The sequence below is a fragment of the Molothrus ater genome, chromosome 5, assembly GCF_012460135.2.
Source record: "Molothrus ater isolate BHLD 08-10-18 breed brown headed cowbird chromosome 5, BPBGC_Mater_1.1, whole genome shotgun sequence".
NCBI classification, from domain to species: Eukaryota; Metazoa; Chordata; class Aves; order Passeriformes; family Icteridae; genus Molothrus; species Molothrus ater.
The window spans coordinates 56469522-56496450 of record NC_050482.2 but is presented as its reverse complement, the minus strand read 5'-3'; the positions used below and the strand labels follow the sequence as shown (position 1 = coordinate 56496450).

Below are 26929 nucleotides of genomic sequence, written 5' to 3'. Positions count from 1 at the left end.
TTACATAGCAACAGAGCTTCCTAATTTTGAGTTTCTCAAGAACATTTCACTGACGTACACGAGGCTTCAAGTTCTGCAAAGAAAAGGAAGAATTGCTGCTCACTTACAGATTTTTTTCCTGGGCTTTCTGTTGTGGTTTTAAGCCCAGCTGGAGATGAAACACCACCCAGCCACTCACTTAGCTCCCTCTCTTCCCCTTCCCACACTGGTGGAGTGAGGAGGAGAATTGAAGTAGAACTTGTATGTTGAGATAAGAACAGTTTAATAATTGGAAGTAAAATTAAATGAAGTAATATTGGCTAGCAGTAGTAGTAGTAGTAGTAAAAAATCACAAGTGATGCACAATACAACTGCTCACCATCTGCAGACCCCCTCTTCCCAAACCCCAATCAGACCTGTTGAGTAACTCCCCCAGTTCAGAGACTGGCCATGACATTCCATGGTGTGGAATATCCTGGCCAGTTCACACCTCTCCCAGCTGTGCTCCTTCTCTCTTCCTTTTGTGCACCTCCTCACCAGCAGAGCATGAGACAAGACAGAAAAATAGTCCTGGACTTAGGATAAACACAACTTAGTAAAAACCCAAAACATCAGTGACTTATCAACACCATTCTTACTCCAAACTCAAAACATAGCACTGCAACAGGTACTGAGAAGAAATTAACTCTATCCCAATTGAAACCAGGACAGTTTAGTACTGATAACCAGAAAATCAATCTTTCTATATTAGAATTCCATGTTATTTCAGTTTTGTTCCTTAAAACTCCTTTTACATACACACACTTTTCATGTTAGATGTGAAAATATAATTAGGCTTCAAACTTCAACCTCTGCAAAAAGCCTGTGAAGAAAATTAAATGAGGAGAAAGCAGTCTGATGTATATAATCACTAGACAATTGTTTTTTTTAAAAAAATGGAATGAGATCAGGAAGAGAGGGTCACTGCATTTGCAGTGTCTTTGAATTCCTGTTCTTTAAAGAGAACATTGCATGACTAAATTCATGTTTGGGTGAGCAAGATAAATTACTAGTAAGACATGGGTTGGAGATATAACTAAAATGTGGTATCAACATTTGAAATCTTAATTCTAGTTCTGAGATTATTTACTACATAGTCAAAGATTCCTATCATGTTTTTATTTTCCTTTCCCCCCCCCTAGTTAGTAATATTTCAATGCTTTTATTTTGAGGTAGTACTGAAAATTTACTAGATATTTTACAAAGATGTTTTATCCTCAAGGGTTTGAAATATGCTTTCCCAATACTACAGTGGGCCAGAGAGAAGGATTTACATGTTTAGAACTGACAAGTCTGCTACAGAAACATTTTCCAAATAAAAAACTTCTTTACAAATACTTTATTTTGCTTAATGTATCTGCTGTACACTGGGACAGAAATCTTTGAAAGCAACAGCAAGACTTCCAGTCCTGACTTTTCAAATATTGAATACTGAAGATGCAAGCTTAAATGAGCCAACCCTTTCTAAGCCAGCAGAAACCCCCTAAACAATTACATAAGAATATCCAGTATATTACATACTAATATATTCAGTATATTAGTATATTACATGTATATTAGTAATATTACAGAAAGCGCCATTACTATTTTGTGTTGTTAGTGTCTGTGCTGTAATAACACCACTGCCTATACAGAGTACCACCAACAAACCAGTTTGGAAAACAAAGATTATTTAGATGCTATTATCAGTATTGGGTCATTGTGAAATTACACCTATAAGTATCTCCTGGATTCAGTCTCCATAGCCTTCCACAGCAATAAATCCTAAAATCCCAGACCTGGTTTTTCTGTCATGTTAAGCCTTCCCAGGAAGGAATGCTCCTGTTGCAATACAAGAATACCACAATAACACATCCCAGCCACTACAGAAAATAATCACAAGCAGTGAGAGAAAGCTTCATTTTCCTTCTATCACAGTACCCTTGTTATGTTACCCGTCTGTCAAAAATATAATCATACTACAAAATACTATTTACTACAGGCCCAGAGTCCCTAGGGCTGTTACTACTTCCCACTTTATCCCTAACAGGAACTTAGGGGTAAAACCGGAAACATCTGCCCACTAAATATCAGTAATTAAAACACTAGGATGATTAACATATCTAACTACACCTCTACTTAAGAGCAGCTTGCCTGTCAACGCTCAAATATACAAGGAAGACTCACAGTTAGGAATTAAGAAAAACCAAATCAACCCTCTACCACCACCACCAATAAACCCCACACCAAAAAACCCAAGCAGAAAACCCCAACCACAAAATATGAGACCTGGAATTTAGGTAAGCTTTACAATCCTGCAGTGATCCTCTTACCTTACACTTATTTATTTCAAGAGTCAACTAGAATAGGCTTTTGTAGAGGCCAATGAGAAGATTCAAAGCTGATGAAGAGAGCATCAGTTAGATTTTATTTTAGTGGAATATACAAGATTAATGAAGACTGCTTGGAGTTACTCAGCCTACAAATTTCATTCTTTACTGCCAGGATAAACCCCAGATTCTGTGTAAGGGTATTGGTCAGCCCAGCCCACACCTGCCCTTCCTCCCCAACACAAGCTGCTCTGGCCAGACTGTGTTCAGCTGTCCTGGAGTGGAGACCATGGTTTGTGGTCTGGTTTAGATGTTCAAGAAACTAAAAACTTTGGGAGAGTTAAACTTTACCAAAAAAAAAAAAAAAAGGAAGAAGGGGCAGGGAGGGAGAGAGAAGGAGAATAAAACCAACCAATGCATGTTACCATTTATAAATAACCACCCAATATCTTGTTTGAAGTCAAGTGGAAGCAACAGCCAATCACAGACCCCACTAGTTTATTCATATGTCTTGCTGTTAGAAGACTGAAATACCCATTTTTATGTTTTGCTCCTAAGTTTTGGTAGCTAAGTTTTGCATCTTAGTTTTGCTAGCTAATCATCACAACTGTTATCATAGCTACCGGAAATAAATTGCCATGTGCAACAATATCTTTGTAAATTAAATATACAAAAATATACAGATATTTGGCTTATATACATGCATAAATACACTGAGAGATTCTGGTGTAAATAAAAATTTATCATTAGCTTCAAGCAATGAAATTTATCACAGTATCTTTGTTCTGTCTGTTTTTCACAGACATGCACTATCTCAAAATAAAAATTAATGGCTAGTGAAACAGTCCATCAATATACCATTGAAATACTCCCTCAGTTCATAAAACTTCCTACTTTTAAAGAGTTAGGAGCTCAGAACACTTAAAGGAAATAAAAACCCCCAACCCTCAGCATATAAGGACTTGCTTTTCAGTTTTTTAATACTGGTTATATACTGGTTATAAATCAATAGCTGCATTAACTGGCAACAGCCTCATGTACATGTACTGCTATTTTTTTCTAGTTGCTTTTCTTTTACTACAAGAATATGAACCATCACTGTGAAAAATTAATGTTTACCACTATCATCCTTTTATAGAATCCACAGCTCATTTATTATGGGCAGGAAGGGATAGGCTACTAGAGGAAATAAATACTATCCAGAACAGCAAGGAGTTTCTTTCAGAAAATGCATTTGAGTTGCCACTTTATAAATTATATTCTTGATCATTATTGAGAATTTGTTTATACAAATCATATAAACAGAACTGTATATACATACACACTCTATATCTATTGTTGTAATAATTATCAGGTCAGTATATGTCTAGTACAGTTCCTGGGTTTTGAGCATTTGTTTCACTTTTCAAAGGCTGTTTTGTCTTCATTAGTATTTCCTACATGCAATGTAGCAAAACATAGGAATCTGTTCCAAAACTTCAAGTTATTCTTGATGTCTTCCTACCAAGAGTGCAGCTGTTTTTTCTGTCATCACTTCCAGGTGGTCAGGACAGGCTTTCCTGAATCTCTTGCACGGCTTCCTTTGACCCCCGTGGGCTGCCCAGGACGACCCCGCAGGTCGCGGTCAGTCCCGTCGCTCTGCGCCATCTCTTCATCGTATCTGCAGGAAAGGAAACCCCTTCAGTGTCTTGTGCTGCTACACAAACAGCTGTGGGCCCTGTACATTCTACTTCTACATTCTATTCTGCTTGCTGTCTAGAACTGGAGTTTGATACAAGCTGCTTTGCATATGGCTTCATGCAGGCATAGCATGACATGCAGCTATGAGTCTATGAATCTATAATTTTACAATACAGATCATCCTGAAATATCTTCAGCGCCAGTTTGAAAGAAACAAGTCAGCTGGCAGCTTTAGTTAAACTCCCAAGTTTGTGAAATTTTGTGCTTGTGAAGTTCCCCATGTACTTCTGCAAGTCTGTGGTTAAGCAGAACATCAGCCTGCTGGCAGTTCAAATAACTCCTGAGCTATTGCTTCAAAGGGAGGATTGTTACCTGCAGTGGTAAAACTCCCCTGTTGCATCGCAAAGAGAGAAGGGAAAGAATGAGGTGAACTAAACAGCCATGTGATCAAACAAAATGCATCTGATGATATGTATTTGTAACACTTAAGCACAGTGATGAGTGGTTCTGTAGATATCTAAATCCATTATAGCCTCAGATAACCTCAGAATAAACTGACATTTCAACTGCCATGCAAATTCCAAGCAGAATTTGGTTATAAATAGGTAATTGTAATTAACAGAAGATAATACTAAAGAATTTTGTAGGAAAATCATAAAATATACTTAGTTATACTGTTTTATAGGTATTCATAGCTACCATGTGTATAACATTCATTAAATCTTAAATCCTAATTCAGACCACTTATATTTAACTGCTTTTACTAGTAGAGAAAAAGTATTTAAGATGAGCAAGAACTAGTGGATCAGCTGTGTACATAAAGGGCATTCTTGACATACTGAGCAACTGCACCACTAGTGCTAGAGAAACTATCCAAACACTTTCTCAAAAAAGATAAAAACTGTATCAGCAATATGGTATTCAAATCAGTGTCTTCTGCATAAAACCAATCCATACTAGATAAATCTTACAGACATTCCTATATAAAAAGTCTCAGTTTCCTTCATTTCTCTCCCTATAATACCGATCGAGGAAATGAAAAAATATCTGACAATTCTATGATTTATTATTACATTCATTATTCACAGGACTCAAGAGGCATTATTTCCATGAACTGAGAGAAAATTTGCATCAAACAACTTTTAAACCAGAACTAACTATTTTAACTGTTTAAGTACCATGTATATATTATCCTCCATAAAATTAAAGTTCTGCACATGTAGAAGACAAACATTCTCTTTGCTTCTGACCCTCAGTTCTAGCTGCTAGAAGCTCAGAAGTTGCAAGCAGGAGCTTATCAGACAACATTGTCTCTGGACATGAGGCAAGGGAACTCTGCTTTAATGCACTCCCACCTCCAATGCAGCTCCAAAGAAATGAAGTGGTACTTTGTGCCCATTTTTCATATCAGAATGAAGTTTACTTTATCTTTTTGGTCTACATTACACATCAAAAAAAGTGAGGGGAAAGAAAAACATTGGCCTTTCTATGAAACATTGATAAAACTTACAAGACTTCATAATTGCCCAGAACCTCTTTTGGTGGAGATTTATTCCATTTGCAGTCAGGAATTTCCCCGTTAGGCACAGCAATGTTAAGCGTGTCATTAATAAGATTATACTTCAAGATGCGATCATTAGCGGTGCTGGAAGTAAGAGAAGGGGAAGCATTAACCTACAAAAGGGAAAAAAAACCCAGTCAGTATCAGTTTTTGGAGTGTTCTCCAAACAGCATGCGTGATGTCTGTGTGTACCATTTGGGAAATTGAGCCTTGGTGGCTCAAAGCACATCTTTCAGTTCCTCGGGCACTGGAAGGAATTCCCCACTGAGCATTTTTCGTTTTACTTAAGACAGGAAAGTACCGCTCTGTTAAGCGTCTGCAGTGTCAGCCTGAAGATTTCTGTTGAGATGAGATTCACCAGGATCAATCAGACAAGGCAGAATTTTTATTTAATTTTCTGTTTACATGGTTACAAACCCCATACATTTGAGTCCTTAAAATTTGCCCAGTTTACATGAGCCACTGTTGCCCACAGAAATCTGTGGCTCTCTTCTGCTAAACAACTTTTCTCTAAGTTCTTACCTGAGTTCTCTCATTATATTGTGAGCTGGAGAGTGCTCTCTATTCAAAGCACTACATTGTATCTTGTTTTAATTAAACAGGGATTCATTTAACATATCTTTGTTCCACATTTATTTTGGAGACATAGTATCAGAGCAATAAACAGATTTTTTTTTATGAAGCTCACTTCAACTTAGATTGAGAAGGAAGAGGGATGGAAAAAATTTATATTGAACATACAGAGCTAAAGTATATATATGAAAGAGAAAATTATGTAAAAAATAAAAATCTTTCCAAATATTCTAATTATACTTTGCATGCCCCTTTTGTTTCCTCTTAATCTGTAACATTAAGGCCATGAGCATTTAGAAATTAAATTTGATGTTTTGCTTCATCAAGTCAATGCCCATTTTTCAGATACTGATCCAGTATTTAACAGGGCTGCTAACATTCAGACTGCCTCTGAAGTGCAGTTGCATGGATGCACTGGATTTAGAAACCAAAACAGAAAGCCACAAACAAATAGAAAAACAAAAAAAAAAAAGAAAGAAAAGCACATGCTAGCTTGGTCATCACATGAGCTATGTCACTTTCCAGTATTTTTCTTAATCCTCTTACCCGATAAACAAACAATACTATCTAAAAAGAGAAAAGACTACATTGAAATCTACTTAGTTTTATTCCATGAAATGAGAAGGAAGTTTTTTCCCTGTATTTTATAGAACTTTACCTCAATTAGCCAGGGTTTAAGCTTGTCATCAATGATAATGTCATATCCATAACACTCAAAGCAGTGTTTATCATTATTCATTACAGGCTGGGGAAAAAGAAAAGACAGTAATATGTATTAAAATCTACTCTTCAGTAAGTAACCCAATTACCTACTTTCTTTGCTAGAAATCACATTACAAGTCTTCTACAACACTTTTCAGTATTGTAACTCAAATATAAGCTTGCCAACTAGTAGGTTCAGCATTGCCTCTTTTTCTGAGGCTGGATGTAAATATTTCAATACTAATGATTGCACTGATGCCAAGTATTGAGTTATGTTATGTTAATTTTCCATTATGTTTCCATAGTGAAAATCAGTGGTTTTATACTTTACAAAAGTAATAACTATATTGAAAGCCTGCATGCATCAGGAGAAAACAGAAAATTTGAAAATTTACAGCTTCATATAATTGTGAATTCTTTAAACTTTAGAAAAGCAATTCAAAGACATTTCTTTTATTCTGCTGCTGTAACTATGCAGAAATTTTAGGTCAAACAATTACAAAATGCATTTAAAAATTTTAATTACTCAAGGTAACTATAACCCCAAAGCCAAGAGAGAGCGCAGGAATCAAGTTTGCTTAGACGCACATCCCCTAGAGAACCAGGAGCTTTCCAGCATCTGCATTATGCATTATATATGCATTACATAAACATTGGCAGTATGCACGGTAAAATACTTTCTTCTACATGAAGCTCATCAGATCTTTTAGAGAAAACTTTGTAAAGGTTTCTGAGATGTTTTCCCCATAACTAATAATGAAGCTTTTCATTTCTTCAGGGACTGAAAGAGGAGAGGAGGAACAAGAATCTAATTACATGTGCCATTGTCAGAAGGACAGAGGAACAACAGATTTCATGCTCCATAATTTTTACCACTTCTCCTCTTCTAAGGTTCTGCTAGCATTTGATTATATCCCTTTTCTTCCCCCAAGTACCTTCAGATATGATTGCACAGCAGAGGCCAGGTTAAGGCATGCTTCCCCAGCTCCCACTGATCTTAGCTGCACGACCTTGTCCCTGTTTCTCGGGCTGATTCTGGTGTTCATCTGCTCCTTCCATGACTCAGCTTATTCCCCTGGCAGAACACCAAGCCATCGATAAAGCAAGGTTGTAATTGTCAGTGCACAAGTGAGCTGATTCAGCTCTAAATGGTGCCAGGACCAACCCAAAAGAGAGGACAAGACAATGTACTTGGGACCAGGAGAGTCCTTGTCAACTCAGTTGCCCCAGCTGATTCCCAGAGTGGTACCTGCCCTGTAATGTGATCACAGAATATTACCCCAACACTAGAAAGTCACTCAAGCAGAGAACTGGCTGCTGCTTCTTTTTTTTTTTTTTTAATAAATTCATGATAACTCTGTGACTTCTGCATAAAAGTAGTGAAAGTACATTATGTAACTCTGATGAACTAATAGCCTTAGGTTTGCTTTGATAAACTGTCCTCCAGAGGTGTTTTTTCTTTGACACATTTGTTATTGCTGCAATGACGTCACACATTTTGGCAGAACTTAATACTATTCACAAGGGCAGTATCAAGTCATGTTAAATAGTTCACAAATCCCTCAAGGAAAGAGATTTATTCACTCCTTCAAATATCCCCAGACAGCTCAACCCACTCACCCACTCAAGATTCAGTTCCCTCATCTCAAGAGATATCAAGAAATCAAGAGATAAGAGAGCTGCAGAAATCAGCATCAACACCATCACTCAAAGAGCAGAAAAGAGATGCAGGGGTTTGAATGGCAAGCTCACTTCCATGGTTATGGTAAGCCTGCAGCTGGAATGCTAATGGGAAGCCTGCAGCTGGAATGGCTATGGGAAGCCTGCAGCTGGAATGCTATTGCTGGCAGCACTCACCGCAACAGCCTTCAGGGACTGCACAATGATCCAGTGGATTTCATCAAATAATTTGTTGGTGACTTCCTTTCCACGGGTGCTCTCCAGGTACAAGCGTAAGTTACTCACTGTCCACTTGCCTCCATGGATATGGTTGTAATCATCCTGAAGAGTTAAGAAGTTCACTTAGTCTAAGATTTCGAAGTTGTTCAGCAGGTTTTTTCTCATCCCCACAAAAAGTCCCCTTATATTTACAAGTACTGCTCTAAAAATAAACTTGGCTAATTGCTCTTGCAGCTTCATGAACACCTCAACTTTGAACTGCCCTCTACATAAACAATTGCTTTTATTATAGCTTTAATATGCTTGTATCACACATCGTAAATAAAGTAATAAATCTTTGTCAGGAGAAAAAAACCTGGGTACTTGGACAGTTTTATAATAAAGTATGAGTTATGATTTGGAAATAGAAGTTTTAAAATGTGAAAGGAAAGAACTGAACGTTTTGCTCCTCTGGGGATAAGGAAAAAACAATTAATGAGCAACAGCAGAATTTCACTGAAGGTAGCTGTTGTAAAATGCAGCACTTGAAAGTGTTTGTCTGTGTTTATTTATTTAAAGCACAACTTGTCTGTTCCCTGGTATCTTCTTAATGGTGCTACTGATACAGCTACATTCAAGAACATAGTGAAATGACACCTGAATTGTTTTTAAAAGTTAAAATTTTCAAGTAATTCAGTACAAAACCCCACTAAGCATTACTGAAAATGAACAGGGGAAAACAGGTTACCTTATGTTGTCTTTTCAGAGGCTATCAAGGCTGTGCATTATTTCTCTTTAAATGAAAAGACAGGAGCAAAGCGAGGGGTGTTCATACTGATGGAAAGGCACATGTTCAGCCCTCAAGGAACTCTCAGGACAAATGCTTTGTCCCTTTATAAAGTGTTCTCCTCAGAGCATTTCTGAGAATTAATGATTGTATGCCTGCTGAATTACAAAACACAGAATGCATAGAGCAGAAAAAAAGCTCTCAGAAGAACAAATTCTGTCGTCCTCTAGGACAAGGTCAGAGAAGCACCTATCTTATTATTAGGCTTTCTCCTACAGCTCCCCCATTAGTAAATTTGGAGAACTGGACAGTACAAATAAAGACCTGAAACATGGTTCTCAGGATTTGCTCCATGATAAAAATGTCATGACACCAGATTCCAGCAAGGGAACAGAGATCAAAGTTTCAGCCCTCTTTGCCCTTCAGAACAAGTAGTCAAATCAAAACAGATTCCAACTGGGTAGAGCTTTACATAATTACAGTTGTTTCATTAAAGACATTAAAACAAAGTGAAAATAATTATGTATAAGAATTATTGTTGTTTTGTTTGTATTACACACACAAACAGCACCTCATCATAATTTTTATAAATTACTGACAGCTCAAATTAGGTACAGTTTTAGAAGACTAAAGCTGTACAGTCTAAAAGCCTCCAAAGTTACAGGCACATTTAAAACAGAACAAATAGAATGGGTAGCATTGCTTTACACTAAACTTCCTTTCTGCCTTTCTGCAAAACTGAACAGATATCAGTGGTTTACAATTTATAAAAAGCTTTTCAAATATTCTAGTAATAATTCCACATTCTTAGGCTGCTACTTCTATACCCATTTCTGTTGATCTTTATTCTAAGTGACGTCACCACCACAGTCACTTCTCTTATCTGGGAAAAATCTTGAAGGCCATTCTATAACTGGTAGAGAAGATGGAAAGGGTGCATAATAACAAGGCAGGCAATGTACCACGTGCCTCACATCTTCTCTGCTACTGGCAACACCACCAGGAGTTTTTCTAAAAGTTGTATTGGACCAGCTTTCACCATAAGTAATTCTCACTGTGCCCTGTCAAACCAAAACATGTTTGAAGCACTTCACAAATCAGCAACTGAACAATAAAATGTTTGTAGTACTGAAAAATGGCATATTTGACCACTTACCCTGATTAAGAACTATCAACATTATCATTTACATTGTTGTTGCAGCAATATCCAGACAAAGACAGTTCTGCTATGCTGCACATCTTAGGGAACAGCAGTAGAGAAGGCATATTAAGCAAGGTTTCAATTTAAGATATATTGCATATCTTGTGTATGAGTGCATGTGTATACCTACATTAATATAATCAGGAGCATGTGTGTGTGTCTGTGTCCATACATATTATTTTCCATACCATTAAAATAAAGCTTCTGGCATTAGGAAGTGCAGCAATAGAGTTTTAATGACTGTACCAGAGGCATGGTTTGTAAATCACAAATATCCACTAAAAACACCAAAGGGACAATCATTATCAAGTCATTCCCTGAAGGAACAAGGCTTGGGAAGTGACACTTTATCCCCATCTATGTCACCCCTGCCCCACTAACCTTCCCTCCCCACTGCTGAATTTCGGCCTACTTTGACATAAGGATAGGCTGTCAAAGCTCTCATGTTTCCACATGAATATCAATGGCAAATTACAGGACAGAACTGTTCTGCAGGCAGAGCTCCAGCTTTGTCCATGCAAGAGGAAGCCACCAGATGGCCAGGCAGCGCTTATTTATCTCAAGTTTGCAACTGCACATTCCCTTTGTTTCCCACAGAAGGAAGGCAGGGGCAGGAGGCTGGCGAAATACTGGAAGAAGCTGGAAAATCCTGTGATGACTAAGTGCTGGAAAGAAGAAATTAAATTAACTGCCAGAGAGAGAGAGAGGGAAGGGGAAATGAAGAAGGGGATATAAAACCACTATTATACAGTACATAACCACATGATCCAAGCTCATAAATTTCATTGTTCAATTCATAAGTGAGTATGCTGCCTTCTAAATTAAAGGAGACCCCTGCTCTCAACTACTGGGAGTCAATACTGAAAATATCACACCTATTACAGAGCTGCAACTCATTATCTTGACTTCTGATTTGTGGTTTTCTAAAATGTCTACATTCTAAAATGTATTTATTTGTAAGTGCAAGGTGAAGTATTTTAATTGCAAGATGATGAGGAGTATGACAAAACCTTTTGATTCCAAGTTTCTGGGACAATTAAAGAAAATCAGTCTTGCTACAAAAGAGCATCTAAGAAATCAGCACACTTACCCCATGCTTCTGAATGGCAACGTTTGTAAGGTGTACAAACATGTTATCCAGTTCACTTGTACTTGGTGTGTATTTCACTGTGCAAAATCGGCAAAACCCAAGCTTGTACCTTAAATGCAAAAAGTCATTAAAATGTGTTAAATCCCCGTGAGAAGCAAGGAAGTGAGCATCCTAGGATACCAGTTACTGGTTAAACTTCCTTGTGCAACATGCACAACATTATTTTGACTACACTGGGCATTATCTCTAAACAAAACACAAAGACATGCAACCTTACATGTAACATCTCAGTGGACGATAGGTAGACACCAAAACATAGAGACGAAGATCAAATTTCTTTCCACCAATTAGTAAGGGATTGTTGATGTAGAGTGAAATCACATAGGCTTCTTTGGAAGATTGAGACACAAACCTGAAAGACACAAAACATGTCTCATAGTATGATATTTGCAACAATACAATCCCTGAAGTCTTTTGCTTCTTTAGAAGTGTTCTGTAAATTTCGAGTTGACTGAAATCTTGCATCTTTTAGCAAGACGCTGTATAAAGTTGTAGAGGTTAATAATACACACTTGGCATCAGGCCTTACATATTAAAAAAAAGCTGAAAATACTGTAGAGATGACCAAGATCAATTACCCATTTAAACTCACACAGTAGCTGACCAAGCCATTCACAATGCAGCTCTACAAGCCAGCCTTTTTCCCTTGAAGAGAATTTAGAGCTTGGCAAAGTCCAGACAAGCAAAAAGAATGTAGTGCATTACCTTCATTATTCAAGGTCTTGTACTACTGGAATATTTGCATTTCTGCTTGGTGTGCAACTGCAAACCACTGTGAAAAGTTAATATAACTTTCAGATTGTGACATTCTTCAGTTTCCAATCAGACAGGGGGAAAAATTCTCAAACGATATTTAGCCAGTGACTTGGTCACAGGAAAAACCATTAGTTGTGTGATCAAAACTTCTAGTCAGAGAAAAGCATAAAATTGCTAACCTATTTCACCCATTCGGAAGGAGATCATCAACATGAGGTGCATTATTTTGTGTTCCAAAAGAAAATACATTTATTTCATAGAAATGCATTCTTCTTTGGACCAATTTAGAAAGTGATTTAATATATATTAAACAATTATTGAAATTGCTGAGGGGAAGATTTTTCTCTTGCTTCCTGTTATTTAATACTGTGATGCAGAACAATTTCTTTCTGTGCAAGTTTTTCTCCAACACCGAAAGTAATTTTATAAAGAATATTATTTGAACAGTTCTGTGTACCTCCTCATACCAAAACAAGCTGTATTATAACCTGTTGAAGGAGGAAGCCAGATAACAACTGAGATTAAATGCAAACCTAACTATGAAATGACACAGCAATCATAATAATAATGGCATACTTTTCCCATGCATCAGACAATCAGCATGTTGATGCAGTTCACCTAATTACAGAAAGTACAATAAAGGGTTTGGTTTCAAGAACTTACGAAGATGTTTTGCTGTCTCGAGACCATTTTTTTATTTGGGAGAGTTTGTTGATTAGAAATATTCCTTTTCCTTGAGCTTTGCCACAAGGTTTCATAATCCATGTGCTGGAGGGATTCTTTCTGAATTCTTCAACAAAGAGATTATAATCGGCAGGAAGCATAAAAGTCACAGGAACAAAATCTGAATTAAGGGGGAAAAAAGGGTGCACAATTAAAGACACTCTATCTGATAAGGCTACTGACACATAAAGACTAAAAAAGAAAAGTTCTGTATTTTCAGTTTTCCAGTCTGGCATGGTCCACCTTCATTAAGAGTCATGTTGCTTTTTATCTCATTTACATAATAGTTTGTACTTAAACAATTGCAAAATGCTGCACGATGCTAACTTCAAAGTAATAGAGACTAATTCATGTGAATAGATTTTCTTCTTCCATTTATATGCTGTGCCATTGCAGTATTAGATATCATTTCAACAAAACAATTAAAATTTCTCAATTTCCTCAAACAGCTTCCACCATTCTTTATCATGCTCTGTGCAGGCAAAACCCTCCTTTGGCTGTGTAATTTTTATTTCCACGTAACTCCCGTTATTCTTATTTATTATATCTTACTCTGAACATCTTTTATTTTTCTTTGCTCCCACACACTCAGTTTTACCATGATTACTGAAACGTAAAGAAAAGCATTTTTCACTTTTTGCTATTAAATTATCTTCAATTCCATTCTTGAAGACCTGCCTTCTTACATGGATGAAGTGTTTTCATTTCACTTTTCCAAGATGTAATGCAACTCCACATATCTCACTCTGTTTCACTTCAATGCTTTCTGACCTCCAAACCAACTCTGCTTTCCTCATTCCTGATCTATTCTTGGTTTAGTTTTGGGGTTTGAGTTTCTTGGGTATTTTTTTTTGTCTGGTTTGCTTTTTATTTTTTAGCAGTCCTTATTAGTTCCCCAACTTCTCCCAAATTTCCCCTCTGAGGTGTTTGTTCATTCAGTTCTGTCTAGAGCCTTCCTTCAAAAAGGTTTAGTTGTTGCTCCATTGTAAGATTTTCACGTAATAGTTTTTCACTTTTGAATTAAAGAAACTGTAACCCTCTCTTATGTGAAGTAGCAGAGCCCTTTGGTTTCACCACTAACCTAACTGCAAAGTATCTTAAATCCACAATTTTCCCTCTCCAAAACAATTTTTGAGAAACCCCAAACGAATCAAACCCTAAAGTGGAACAGAGCACTTCAAGGTAGCCACTTTAATGTCATAACACTCCAGAGGTTCAGTGCTTCACACACAAAAAAGCTGTCTCTCTTCCAATTATTGACTCTCTAAGAAAAAAGTTGAATGCTTAAAATAAGAACATACCCAAATAAATATATTTCCCATTTTCATCCTTTTCTGCAAGAGGACTTCCTTCTTTCTCAAGTTCTTTTCTGTATCTCTTGATATTCTTTACCATCAAATCTTTCCTGGTCAGTTCATAGTGGTTTGGGAAATGATTGACAATTTGGTCATCAGAGAGACGGTAACCAGTTTCCACACTGAACACATTTCTGATTGTTTGGACACTCATCCTGAAACCAAAGACAGACACCAAGTGATTTCTCTCAAGAAACACACTTCAGGACGACAAATTAGAGATCTTTTCCCTCCAATTTCTTCATCTTTTCTCTCTCTCATTTCTCTTTATATTTAATATTTTGCTGCAGTGAGAATCCAACACATCCTGAAGTTCTATTAACAAAGCAAATGAAATCCTGCTGAAGGTTTAATCAGTCCCTCCACTATCACTGAAACTGGTGCAGGAAGTGAGGACAGAAAGATGACAAGTGGGTCCTACTGGACTCTGGCTTGTAGATAGTCAGGTCAATTCCCAGCAGGGCCTAAAAATGACTGAAGTGCACCCAAATGCTACAGAATCCTCTTTCTAAATCTGTTACTTCACACTCTTGAAACTCACCTTTCCTCATCAGAAAAACCACAAACCCAACCTCTTATTGACTGCCTTGCTACTTGGATTACAAAAAGAATTCAAACATATGACTTGAAAACTGGTTAAGAGATCTTGCTAAAAACACCTGTGTCATTGAGTTATATACCAGATGAAAGTGCTGCAGTGACAGAGTCATTAAATCAGTCATCAACTACGATTTTCACAGAAGATAAGAGCGGGGACATAAATGCAAAGAATTTTCCATATTAGATGTCTCAATGCAAAAATTTAAGAATATTTCCTGAATACTACCAATCTGCTACATTATCATTTCAGAAAGAAAAAAAAATAACCCAAAACAATACAACACAGCAATTTCCATGAGTGTTTCCCCACTCTCCCAACTGCATTCCAAAAGCATGAGCAGATTCCTGCCCATTTAGATTCCTGTCCATTTAAATAAGTCGTTCACAAAGGGTACATTTGGCAGCACAAACTGCCATTCTGATGTATATGAAAGGAACATCACAAATTGTTTCATTTATTTAAAGAGCACTGTTTCTGCCCATTAATAGATTACTGCATTCTAGGACAGCATTTCATGGGCTTATATTAGAAAAACACCAAATGTGAAGATAATTTACTCTCCTCCTTTTACCACAATCTTGGTCTAATTTCTCATTCACTCTCAGTATTGAAATGTTGAATAGTTAGCCTGAATATAAATTATTATCATGAAGAGAAGGAAAGTACAGTTTATTACAGAAGCTTGGTCTCTAGTAACAGGGCAAGCCTCCATAACATTGATAAAAGAAACTGGGAATTGTAGCATACTTACCAATAAAAATTCCAGTCTTCATTTTCTGCCACCTGAATCCACCCTCTTTTTTCAAAGTTGTTTATTAGAACAGATTTTTCTATGTCAGTTACCCACTTTACTTTTCCTGCCATTATCCCGAAGTGGAATCAACCTGTTCAGACAGAAAATTTTAAAGTTGAAAATAGGGGAAGATACAGGGAAGTAAAAGCAGAAGAAAAGTGGCACCTAGAAAACACTTTCACATAAGTATTATTAGCTTAAAACCCAAGGGAAAGAGCACCTAAGCTCAGACTGAAACCCTGCACTTCTCAGCTGGAGAACTGCACACAAGGACACTGGTTACAGGGAGGGTTTTCACACTCCCCACCTTTTATAAATAGGCACAAAACCTTTCCTTAAATATATTACTGGCAGAACCCCCCCTATTCTACATTGAGTAATGTTTAAAGAACCAATACAGACATTGCATTGTTTCTAACTTAGGAACATATATTTTTGCTGTCTTTTGAAGCAGGAAAGTTCATCTGGATCATGTGGTGCCTGTAGAATAAAAACCCGTGATTCCAAGAGAAATACCTTACATGCTCTATCAACAATCAAGACTTGCAGTACCTCAGGGGAGGGAACTAAAGCTACTGATCTTGCAACTGATATCCTCCTTACAGGAGGATTTCCCTAAACGTCAGGCTGTTAGAAGAGTGCTTACAAACTGCAGTTCAACTCCTGACACCAGATGTCACTTTCCACATTAGATCTCTCACTTGCCCAGGTCAGCCTTTTGTTAGGATCACTCAACCATTCTGGCAGGAAGGGACCCCAGCAAGTCCCCTGGTCCAGCCTCCTGCTCAGTGCAGGGTTAGCTACGAGGTGTGGACAGTTTGCTCAGAGCTTTACCCATTTATGCTTTGAAAAGCCCCAAAGACACAGCACACCTTCTCTGGGCATCCCATCCCACTTCCTCACTAACCTAATGGGGGTAGGGGGTGGTTCTCTCTATATTTTTATTATTTTCCCTATATTTGTTATTATTACTTATATTACTTTTCCAAGAACAAAACTCACCGTGCAAAGGAGTGGGAGGGAACTGGATTATCACACACCCACAAGCAACACCATCTACTGCCCCTTCTACACACAACTTTCCATTGAAAAGTAAATTTAAACATAAAAGCACCTTTACTAAATGTAGTAATGTAATGAATGAATGTTAATTCAATTTAATAATAATGCCATTTCTGCAAGTAACATGTTGGACTGGAATTCAAGGGGTCTTCATTTTCCAGGGCTAGATATGGGAATGTACATTTGCCACCAAGCTCAGGCCCCTATTGTTTCTTTCTGGGAGGTATAACCCATATAATCCCACACAGACTATTTATCCTGTCAAATCCTACAAAGCCAAAATGTTTACTAACAAACTTCAATTTGAGAAAGTTTAGGACACATATTTTTATTCATGTTGGTAAGCAATCTGAAATCAAGCTTAGATAGAAAAGAGTATACAAAGGCTCAGGGTCTGTCTTCTTGTGTGTAGAACTTAGTTATACAAGGTCATGATCTTTCTCTGGGCCTTCCAGATATTACCAGAACAAAAGTAAATGAAACAATTAATTTATTTGTACTGAAGTTGGCATAACCCATCATCAGTGACTCAGTAATACTGCACAGCACCTTGTTGTGGTTTTAAAAGTTCAGGGATTAGTCTGCTCGCGATACAATTGTCCCTTCAAAAGGAAATGCAGTAAAGGCTACAATGGTATTAAACAACCACAATGTAAACTTTTCAAAAGGCTATAAACCAACATTCTTCACATCTCCAAGATACCCCAAGAGGTTCACCAAAATTCAAACCAAACATTATACCTGTTTCTCTGACTCCTTGAGCAATTCATACACAGGAAGGTAAGCTAAAATTAGGCCAGAGCTAAACACTGGAGACAGCTTCTACCAAAAATCAAAACAAAAATTACAAGAGCACAATTCTTTTCCTGTTTTGGGATCTTGGTGCCTCACCTATCCCTCCTGCTATAGAGGGACTGAAGGCAGACTGAAAATTCATCCTTGGTTTCTGCAGAACTTAATCAATCTCAGATGATGTTTAAGTGGCCTGTAAACAAAATCTTCCAATTTTGTACAAATTGATCACCAAAACCCACAAACAAGAATGCACAACAAATAATACAATTTTAATATAATGTACTTTTCTAGAGGAATCCTCTAATCTGGAAATAGGTATTCTAGATAATCCGATGAGATTGCACAAGATAGATGCACACATTCACACATTCAAATCACAAAAGATGCACGCATTCAAACTTCTGGTCAGCTGAGACCCTTAGTTTACAAAACATCAAAGAGCTGCATAACATAGCGGTAGCCTGCATATTTGTAGTAAGTCAAATCCTTCACAAAACACCAGAGCTCCTACTCAAGAGACAGCAGGCATGCGACAGAGACACAGCAGGCCTGTCACTTCTCCAAAACAGGGCCTTTCCTGCCCAGACTGATCCCACGGGCAGCAAGGAAGCCTGGCAGCAGCCTAACCCCCAGGTGAGACCTCTGGCTCTGGGACAAATTGATGAACTGAGATCCAAAAGCAGCCTGGTTGGCATCACCACCACTCTAAGGAGCCAGTGGCGCTGATGATGGCAGACTTCACACCACAAAATAGGGGTGAAGTTGCACCTCCGGCACCGGACCCAGCAACCGCTGCTTCCTTCCAACAGTACAAAATGTAACTGTGCTTCATTATTAAGTTTACTACTGGAAAATCCACTTTGGCTGTGCCATCAGAGGAGGCCAGGAGGGCCTGCTGCGAGATTCCCGAAGCGTTAAGGAGGAGAAGAAGCCCAAGACTGAAAGAGCCACACGGCTGTGTGTGCGCGGGTGTGTTTGGGGTGATGGAGGGGTGTGCATTTCTGTGCGTGTGGTGGTGTGTTTGTGTGCATGTGTGGTGTGTGTACGTGTGGGGATGTGTGTGGGTGTCTGTGCGTGGGGGTTTGTGTTATGTGTGTGGGGTGTGTATGTAGGACAGGTACGGGGCTGTGGAGGAAGGGCATGGGACTGGGGATGTGTAGAGGCGCTGTGGGTGTATAGGGGGGATGTCGGGGAGGGGACGGACACCCACGACCCGCCCCAGCCCCGCGCTCACCTGAGGCGGGAGCGCGGCCGCCGCTCCCCTCAGCCCGGGCCGTCCCCGCCGGACGCCGCCATCGCCCCGCCCGTTCCGGCCACCGCCCCGGGGCGGGGCTGTGGGGCCGCCGGCGGCCATGTTGTGTGCGGGGCGGGCCGCGGAGCACGGCGAGGCCGGGGCCGGCCCTCCCCCGAGGGGCAGGAACCTGCTGCAGTCCCCGACGGGGAATCCCCGAACCCCGCCCAGCCACCTCAGGGTTGTCCCTGCTGTCTGGGGCTGTTTTAGTCTAAGCGTGTGCGACTTGGGCCTGCCCCATCCTCAGGAAACAAGTCCCTAACTAACATCAGTCCATGAGTAAATGGGGTTTTGTTAAAGGCCATCGCGTGACAAAACCTTCTCGGATGTTACCAGAATATAAAACCCCCAGGGACACTCAGATGCCAAAGCTCAGGTCCGCGTTTGAGCCTATCAGGTGCTAAAATATTCATCACCCTACAGCTGCAGGAATAGCTGCTTTTGTACGGAAACTGTTCAGAGGAAGCAGGCAAATTTTCACCCAAAAATTTAATCACAGAACCCAGACTGGTTTGGATTGGAGGGATCTTAAAGCCCATCCCGTTCCACTCCCTTCCAGGGACTGGACACCTTCCAGTATCCCAGGTTGCTCAGAGCCCCGTCCAGCCTGGCTTTGGACACTGCCTGGGATGGGGCAGCCACAGCTGCTCTGGGCAACCTGTGCCGATGAAAACAACACTGTGGTCAACAGCTCTAATTCACTCAGTGTGAGCTGAGTGAGAAAAATAGTGCCTAAGAAGATATGTTTTAGTTCCTGTGCAGAGAAGCCTGATCTGTGCATACAAAAATCCTTCCAAAAAGAGATTATTAAGACACCTGCCATATATGAAGGTCACCAACATTCTGTGATGGGCTTGATACAAAACAATAAGATACTACAGAGTGAGCTCCAGGGATCTGAAAAGTCTTTGAGGGAGACTCCGTAAAACAAATTACATCTAATACTTATTTTGTCTCTGTAAGACAAAATTACTCATTAATAAATAGATACATTAAGACAGTAGCTGATATAAACAGTTTGCAGTGTGTTGGAGTACATAAGAGCCTTAACTCATAAGAGCCTTAATTCCCCAAATAATCTGAGTGGAATAAATATACATTATGATTTCCTGGGTGATGCTACAGTAATAGGCTGTTTCAAGGATGCAACTACAAGGAAAGAGTTAATTTAATAATTCATATAACCAGAGCTATTAAATATTCCCTAGTTTAGCTATGAAAGCAGCTGCAAAATGCAGTGTCACGTGCATGGCCACGTGCAATGGAAATTTCCTAGCACAACAATACCTCTGGCAGCAGAAGAGCGCAGCCTTCACAGCCTTCTTTCTATCAAGAAGGTATGTCTGCTGTGGCAGCTGACAGCTAGAAAAGTGAGCCTGCATCTTCATGCTGGTCAATCCTTTTTGTTCCTGCATCCATCATACTTCAGAGGAAAGCTGAAAGAAGTTCACTTTTTAAGTGTATTAAATATTTCATTAAGGACAGAAACAGTTGTTGTGTTGGTGGTGGTTTGGTTTTTTGGGGTTTGTTTGTTTGTTTTTTGTTTGTTTTTGTTGTTGTTTGGATTTCTTAATTATAAGAATTTTTTAGCTTGATTCAGCAATTTTAATTGATGTTACAGTTCCATTGTATTAGATGTTGTTTTGCTGTCTCTCTGAAATTTACACTGACAGTATTACATCACAGCTAATAATAGATGCTGTGGTTTTCAATATTAAGGCATCTCCACTTTTTAACATTATTGTAAAAAAAAGGGAAGTGGGGTATAACTTGAGAGCAGCTCAGTGGTGCTTACTATTATTGTATCAGGAAATGCAGTGGCAGCCCTGGTGTGCTATCTTTGTGATGGAAATGACTCCTATGATGACATTTGGGTATTTTATTTTAAGCTTGAGGCAACTCACAAGGTTACCTGTATGTGCAAAATTCACAAGTGTCAAGAGAGGAACTATTATTGATTTGAAGTGGTAAATACAAGAATGGAAATATCAGAACTGGTGAATAGAAGGAAGTCGTGGCAAGCAGTGACAGTGCAGAGGTTAATTTACCTTTTATTATATTGTACCTTCGAGGCACTTTTCTTCCAGCATGTGCAAATGTAAACACTGCACAGTCCTTGGCATGAGTTGGAAGATAAGCTTTGTAATGTTCATTTTACAGATGAATAAACCTCTTGTACGGTGCTTGGAGGGGAGAGACAAGGGGGGGTTCTACTGCACAGTGCTGAAAGAAGTGGTTTGCATAAGACACACGGACACAACACAGGTAAACACTTTTATACATTGAAAAACTTAGCCAGGAAAGTCTTAAGGGCATCCCAGGTCCAGGTGGAGTGATGCATCTATGTTGCTGTTCTGCTTCTCCTGGTGTTTACTTTCACTCAGAAAGATGAAATCATACTATAAATAGAGGGCAAAGTCCGCTCTCAAACATTACCTGGTGTAGTCTGCTGTTTGACATGACAATAAAGTGTGGAGCAATAGCGGGGTTGGCTCTTTAGAGCTCTTTTGCAGTACACTGTGCTCTCTAGTGATGGGTGATACTGACTGAATCACAACACTGCTATCACCAGCACAAAAGAAAAACACCGAAAGTCCCATGACCTCACTAAACCTTTTGGGCAAGGTGTCAGTAGCGTTTCAGCAGATCTCTCTCTCTTTAACCTCTCAGTAACTCTGCATTGGCTGTGCTGCCAGGGCTTCTGTTCTCTGCTCCACGCCCTTTTCCTCAGGTGCCCTCGAGACAGCTAGGGATGCAAGTGTATTTTTGTTGCTAAGCTGAACCAAGAGGAAAGCCTGCTCCTCCCTGTTTAAAAGTGAACACCACCACATTCCCAAACCAAAGCCCTGCGCGGGCTCTAGCATGCTCAGCGTACTGAAAAAAAAAAAAAAAACAACCACGTGGGCCCACTGAGAGACAAGGGCAGCCATTTCGAACAGGGCTCCTTCTGCAAAAGGTGTCCGCAGGGCCTGCTCACGCCACTTGGCATCTCCATCGGTGCGGCAATGCTCACGCACGCCGTGGCGGCCAGGGGGCCGTGGTGACCAGGGGGCCGTGGTGACCAAGTGCCGCGACGGCCACGCAGGGGTCCATCCCACCACGGCCGCTGTCCCACCGCGGGGCGGTTCTCGCCCGGGGCCATCCCGCCCCACGGGCTCCCCCCGGGGCGCAGGGCGCAGTCAGCCCCGCTGCCCCGCGGCGCTTCCCGCGGCGCCGGCAGCGCCGGGGCTGGCGGGCGGAGGTGGCGGTGGCGGTGGCGGCGGTGGTGTCCCGGCGGGGCGGGGCGGTGTGGTGCGGTGCGGCCGGGCCGGGGCGGGGCGCGGGCGGACAAAAGGGGCCGTCGGGCAGGATCACCGCCGAGAGCGGCCGGCGCGGGGGGCGCGGGGAGCCCCCTCTGCTGACGCTGCCGTGTGCCCGCGACGCGGCGGGGACTGCGGGCCCAGGTGAGCGGCGGGGGCCCGGCGGGACACGGGCGGCGCCTTTCCGCGGGGGGAGCGGGGGGAACCCGGCCGCGCTCTCCGGGCAGACCCAGGCTGCGCTCCCGGGGCGCTGCGGGGTGCCGAGGGCTGCCGGCGGTGCCGGGACCCGCCGCCTCACCTGTTCCCCGGCCCCGCGGCGTGCCCCGGGACGTTCACGGGCAGCTCCTCCGCATCTGCGGCTCCGGGAGGCGGGATCGATGCCCTGTAACAAACGCGGCGGGCGGGGATGGACGCTGTGCCCGCGGGCGGGAAAGCGTCCGGCCCCGGCTGCTCAGCCCCGGCAGGGACCTGCGTCCCTCCGAAGGATGCTGCGAGCACCCGTGCGCTTTGTACTCCGGTGTTCTAAGCAAATGAAGAGCGGAATGCGTGTACTTTCACTCTTAGCAAAGCAGGAAATAAGCCCTCAAAATAAGTCCAAGATATGTAGCAAAATATGCCAGAGTTAAACATAAAATATCCCTGAATAACTCGTTTACCATATCTGTGTACGTTTAAAACGGTGCTGTTGATGACAGGAATAATCTGCAACAGCAGAGATAGATACAGAAATCTGTACAGCAGCATATACTCAGTCATATTTAAGTAATTTCACAAGGAGTGATTTCATCAGCATGGTGAGTTCTGTGATTAAACAGATTTTGAGGTGTTTAATTGGAAAGTATTAGCCTGAGGTTGCTTCTCAAGGCCATAGCAGAAAGACAGACACATGTATAACAGGAAGACAGAGTAGATTCCATTGTCATTTTCTGTCACAGATACATGGACAAAGTTATTTTGAATTAAAATATTGTGGACACATTAATTTTTTTCCATTTAATGCATGTCAGCTGAATGAGAGTTGGCAGTGAGTATAATGAAGAAGAAAATCAGTCTTTATGCAAGGTGTTTGATATCTTCTGATGTAAAAATGTCACCTCTGTAGGGACACAATCTCTCTGAAAAAAGAAATTTAACAAAATTGCTGACTTCTCTTGTTTAGTAGGTGTCTGTGGTAGTTCTTTTTAATGATTTCTGTATCAATAGGCTATTGACCATAAGACCATTTAGAGCAGACAAAAAAAAAAAAAAGAATGTACTCAGCTTCTGCAGGGTAACAGCCTCCTGGGCAAAACAAGATCTGGTGGGAGTAGAATAGGAACTGTGAGCTTGACACAATACAGGAAATCTAAGTAAAACTGCAGACAGCATGGCATTTGAATTCTCCATACTGGTGTTCAGAACAAGGACAGCATCAATACTGAGATAAATTTGAGTTCTTTGACTCACAGTCACACTGTTCTTGCATACCAACAGTTTCTCTCACCTTCCCAACGTGGCAGCAGTAACTGGAATTCCAGAGGCACCTGTAGAAGATGCCACCAAAGGTCTTTGAAGATGATGAGTTTTCTGACCACAAGTCCAGTAGTGTCCCTAAATGGGACAGGCTGGAGGTGCAGGGTGACAGTGTGGGTACTGTGCTGTGCAGTGCTCAGGGGACCAGGGATGGAAAATGCAGCCCATGGCTCTCCCAAGTGTGCCAGCTTATCAGGTTTAAATTAAAAATGTTATTTGGTCCATTAAAACTCAGCATCTGCCCCAGTATTTTTATAGGTTATGACCTTGGTGGCCAGCATCCTTGAATTCTACATTTAATATCAAGGCATGAATCCCATAATCTATCTGCTGAGGATGCAAGCAGGTTCACTGCAGCTTCACCCTCCAAGTGAATGGAGTGGTTGAACAAGGTCTCAAAAATACATCAGATTTTAATTTTTAATGTGAACACATCTTAAAATTAAGACTCAGGTTTTACTATGCAACTGTATTAATAATTATGAATTTTCCACAAACTTTTTTGAACACCAATAATAACTTTTCTGTCTGAATAGTTTATTTTAGGAACTTTCAAAATTAAAAAAATCTAAGACACAAAATTTTGGAGTAAATGTGAACAAAGAAACATTTTTCCATTCACAGATTATTGAACCATATATATTGTCATACTTACCTCCAACAACTTGGCCATACAATTCAATAATCAATTTTAAGCAAGTTCTTATTTATTATATAAGAATCTTGACCTTTTGGTGAGACAGAGAAGTATAAAGGGCAGAAGATGTTTTGAAAAGGAAATGTCAATGTTAGGGCAAAATCTGAATAAATCTAAACCTTAAGTCCTTATCAGCAAGTAGATATCCCTGAGATGGGTGGTGGTGTTACAAAAAACCCCAGAACAGAGCCTGGCAGAATATGTGTGTGGTTTTGGGTTTTTTTACTAGAATAGTTTCACTGTGGTATCAGTATATTCTTATTGTCAAGGTTCTTAGCTCTTCCCATGAAACCTCTTGGGAACTCAATGTGTTCATTTTGATAGAAGCAGACACTCCTTGTTTCTTTTTGAGTTTAGAAGCCATTGAAATAGGTTTGTGAGAACTGAAGGAATCCATAGACTCTAAGGAAAATGATACTTATTAAAATGATGGCTTTTTAATGCAGACATACCTGTGCTATCTACACTTTAAGGTGGAAATCTCTTGTTCTCTACAGTCACAGTCTCTGTCACAGTAAGGACTGGGGCTCTCTGAGTGCTCTAACAGACAACATGGAAATGCTGATGATCCATAAAAATCTTGAAGTCTTGACTCAATCAGAGCCCCTTAAAACATTTTCAGTAGAGACTGAAATACAAAATATCTGTATGTGCTCTTTGCTGTAAAAGGTTTCCTCCATTTAAAGTCTGCTGTATGCATTTCTCTTGCTCCTGAGGTTACAGAACTTGCTTAGGAACATGTTTTTTTATGTTTAAATATAATCAAATGCTCAATTCCTATTCTCTTTTGAGGTAAGAGAATGTATGTTACATTCCCAGTGGAGGCATGTTATCATACTAACTTACTGAGCATAAAACCAGAAATGAAGTAAAATGTAAGTACAGTGTGTATTTTTTAGATTTACAAAGTGTCCCTTAATAGCTGTTTGAGGCAATATTAAGAAGTGTTTTGTGTAAACAGTCTCCAAGGTCATGTTAAGCTGACTGAGAACATGGTAGGAGACAAAGAATTAATTTATCTTTGCTCCTTGACCTAATACTGATTCAAGAGTTCATCTAGCACCCTGGGTTAACTAACCTGCACAAAATCAGTAATGATAACTTAACCTCTCATCTTTCTAAGAGAAACTCAGGTTGCTGATGGTTACATTACAACGTTTTGCCCTGAGCTGTGGTGGTTCCTAAGGCAGATGTCCCTGTGAGGGAGGGGCAGGGATCTCTTGGTGCCCATGGGCTGTGTACTGCCCATGGCTCACAGTGTCTGGCCTGCAAGGGAAGAGGGCCAGAAGTTGAGGGCAGCTGCTGCTCATTGACAGAGGTCACAGGAGAGCCTACAGAAAACCAAACAAAAAATGCCTGAGATTTCAAAGTGTATATTCCTGCCAGCCAAATATGGCTGTTTCTCTGAAACCTTAACTAGCTCTTAATCTTCAGTCGCTATGTCAGAGACTTGTCCTTGTAAAATAGCACAGAGATTTGTGCTTGCAGCCGTGAGGATGATGTCATGTTTTGAAAGAGGTGGCTATGGATTGAAGATATATATGCAAACAACCAAGCCTCTATTTGTTTTTCATTTAAATTTAGTTTGCATGGGCAGCTGGTAGAATCTGAAGCAGTTTGAGATAGGCTTTGATACAGTGGGGGTAAAGGATGAGGGTCCTGTCTGTCAATCCATATTTATGTAGGCAGGCACTGGGAATTTTGAGCCTGAAGACTGGAATTAGATTATCAGTAGTGGTTTTCTGTTTTCATAACCAGTTTTAAAATATAGTAAATCATATATTGGTATATTTATAGCTTTACGGTGTCACATCTGCATAAAATATGTCAGGTTGTATGTGTAAGACAAAAAGTGCACATAAACTGCATTGATAAGTTGTGAAATACATAAGGATAATGTATAAACTATAACTAATGCATTCAGTGCATTGTACTAAAGAATCGTTGTGCCTGACTTAAAATGTTAACACAGCAAATCTAATTGAACTGACTACAAGTAAATTTCAGATCCTTTTGTTTTCCCCAACTCACCTGCTGGCTTGCCTGGTTTAGCAATGTTCCTTTTTCAAGAAGATTTTCTGTTCTCTTTTGCTAGATTAAAAAACACCCTCACAAATAAAACCAACCTGACTATGCAAAGTAAAGACATCATCAACATAATCTTTCTACTGAAGATGCTTCATTAT

At 40.1% G+C, this 26929-nt stretch overlaps 1 protein-coding gene across 1 annotated transcript; it reads right to left on the bottom strand.

Annotated features, from left to right (window-relative positions):
• Positions 1–1342: 1342 nt before the first annotated feature.
• Positions 1343–19261, bottom strand: TTLL1 (TTL family tubulin polyglutamylase complex subunit L1). The gene is made up of 10 exons (XM_036404971.2): positions 19179–19261; positions 16046–16178; positions 14640–14848; positions 13279–13459; positions 12077–12211; positions 11800–11908; positions 8701–8844; positions 6800–6886; positions 5518–5681; positions 1343–3987 (listed from the first exon to the last, which is right to left on the bottom strand). The coding sequence occupies exons 2-10, from the start codon at positions 16156–16158 to the stop codon at positions 3858–3860; spliced, it is 1272 nt and encodes a 423-aa protein (XP_036260864.1). The 5' UTR covers positions 16159–16178; positions 19179–19261; the 3' UTR covers positions 1343–3857.
• Positions 19262–26929: the final 7668 nt, after the last annotated feature.

What these genes read in the sequence shown, in the direction of transcription:
- TTLL1 (XM_036404971.2), bottom strand. Translation starts at nt 16,158, where the DNA reads ATGGCAGGAAAAGTAAAGTGGGTAACTGACATAGAAAAATCTGTTCTA. An exon ending in GAAGACTGGAATTTTTATTG is followed by an intron (nt 14,849 to 16,045) that starts GTAAGTATGCTA and finishes CTTTGGTTTCAG; the next exon opens with GATGAGTGTCCAAACAATCA. An exon ending in TTAAACCCTGGCTAATTGAG is followed by an intron (nt 5,682 to 6,799) that starts GTAAAGTTCTAT and finishes TCCCTTTTGTAG; the next exon opens with GTTAATGCTTCCCCTTCTCT.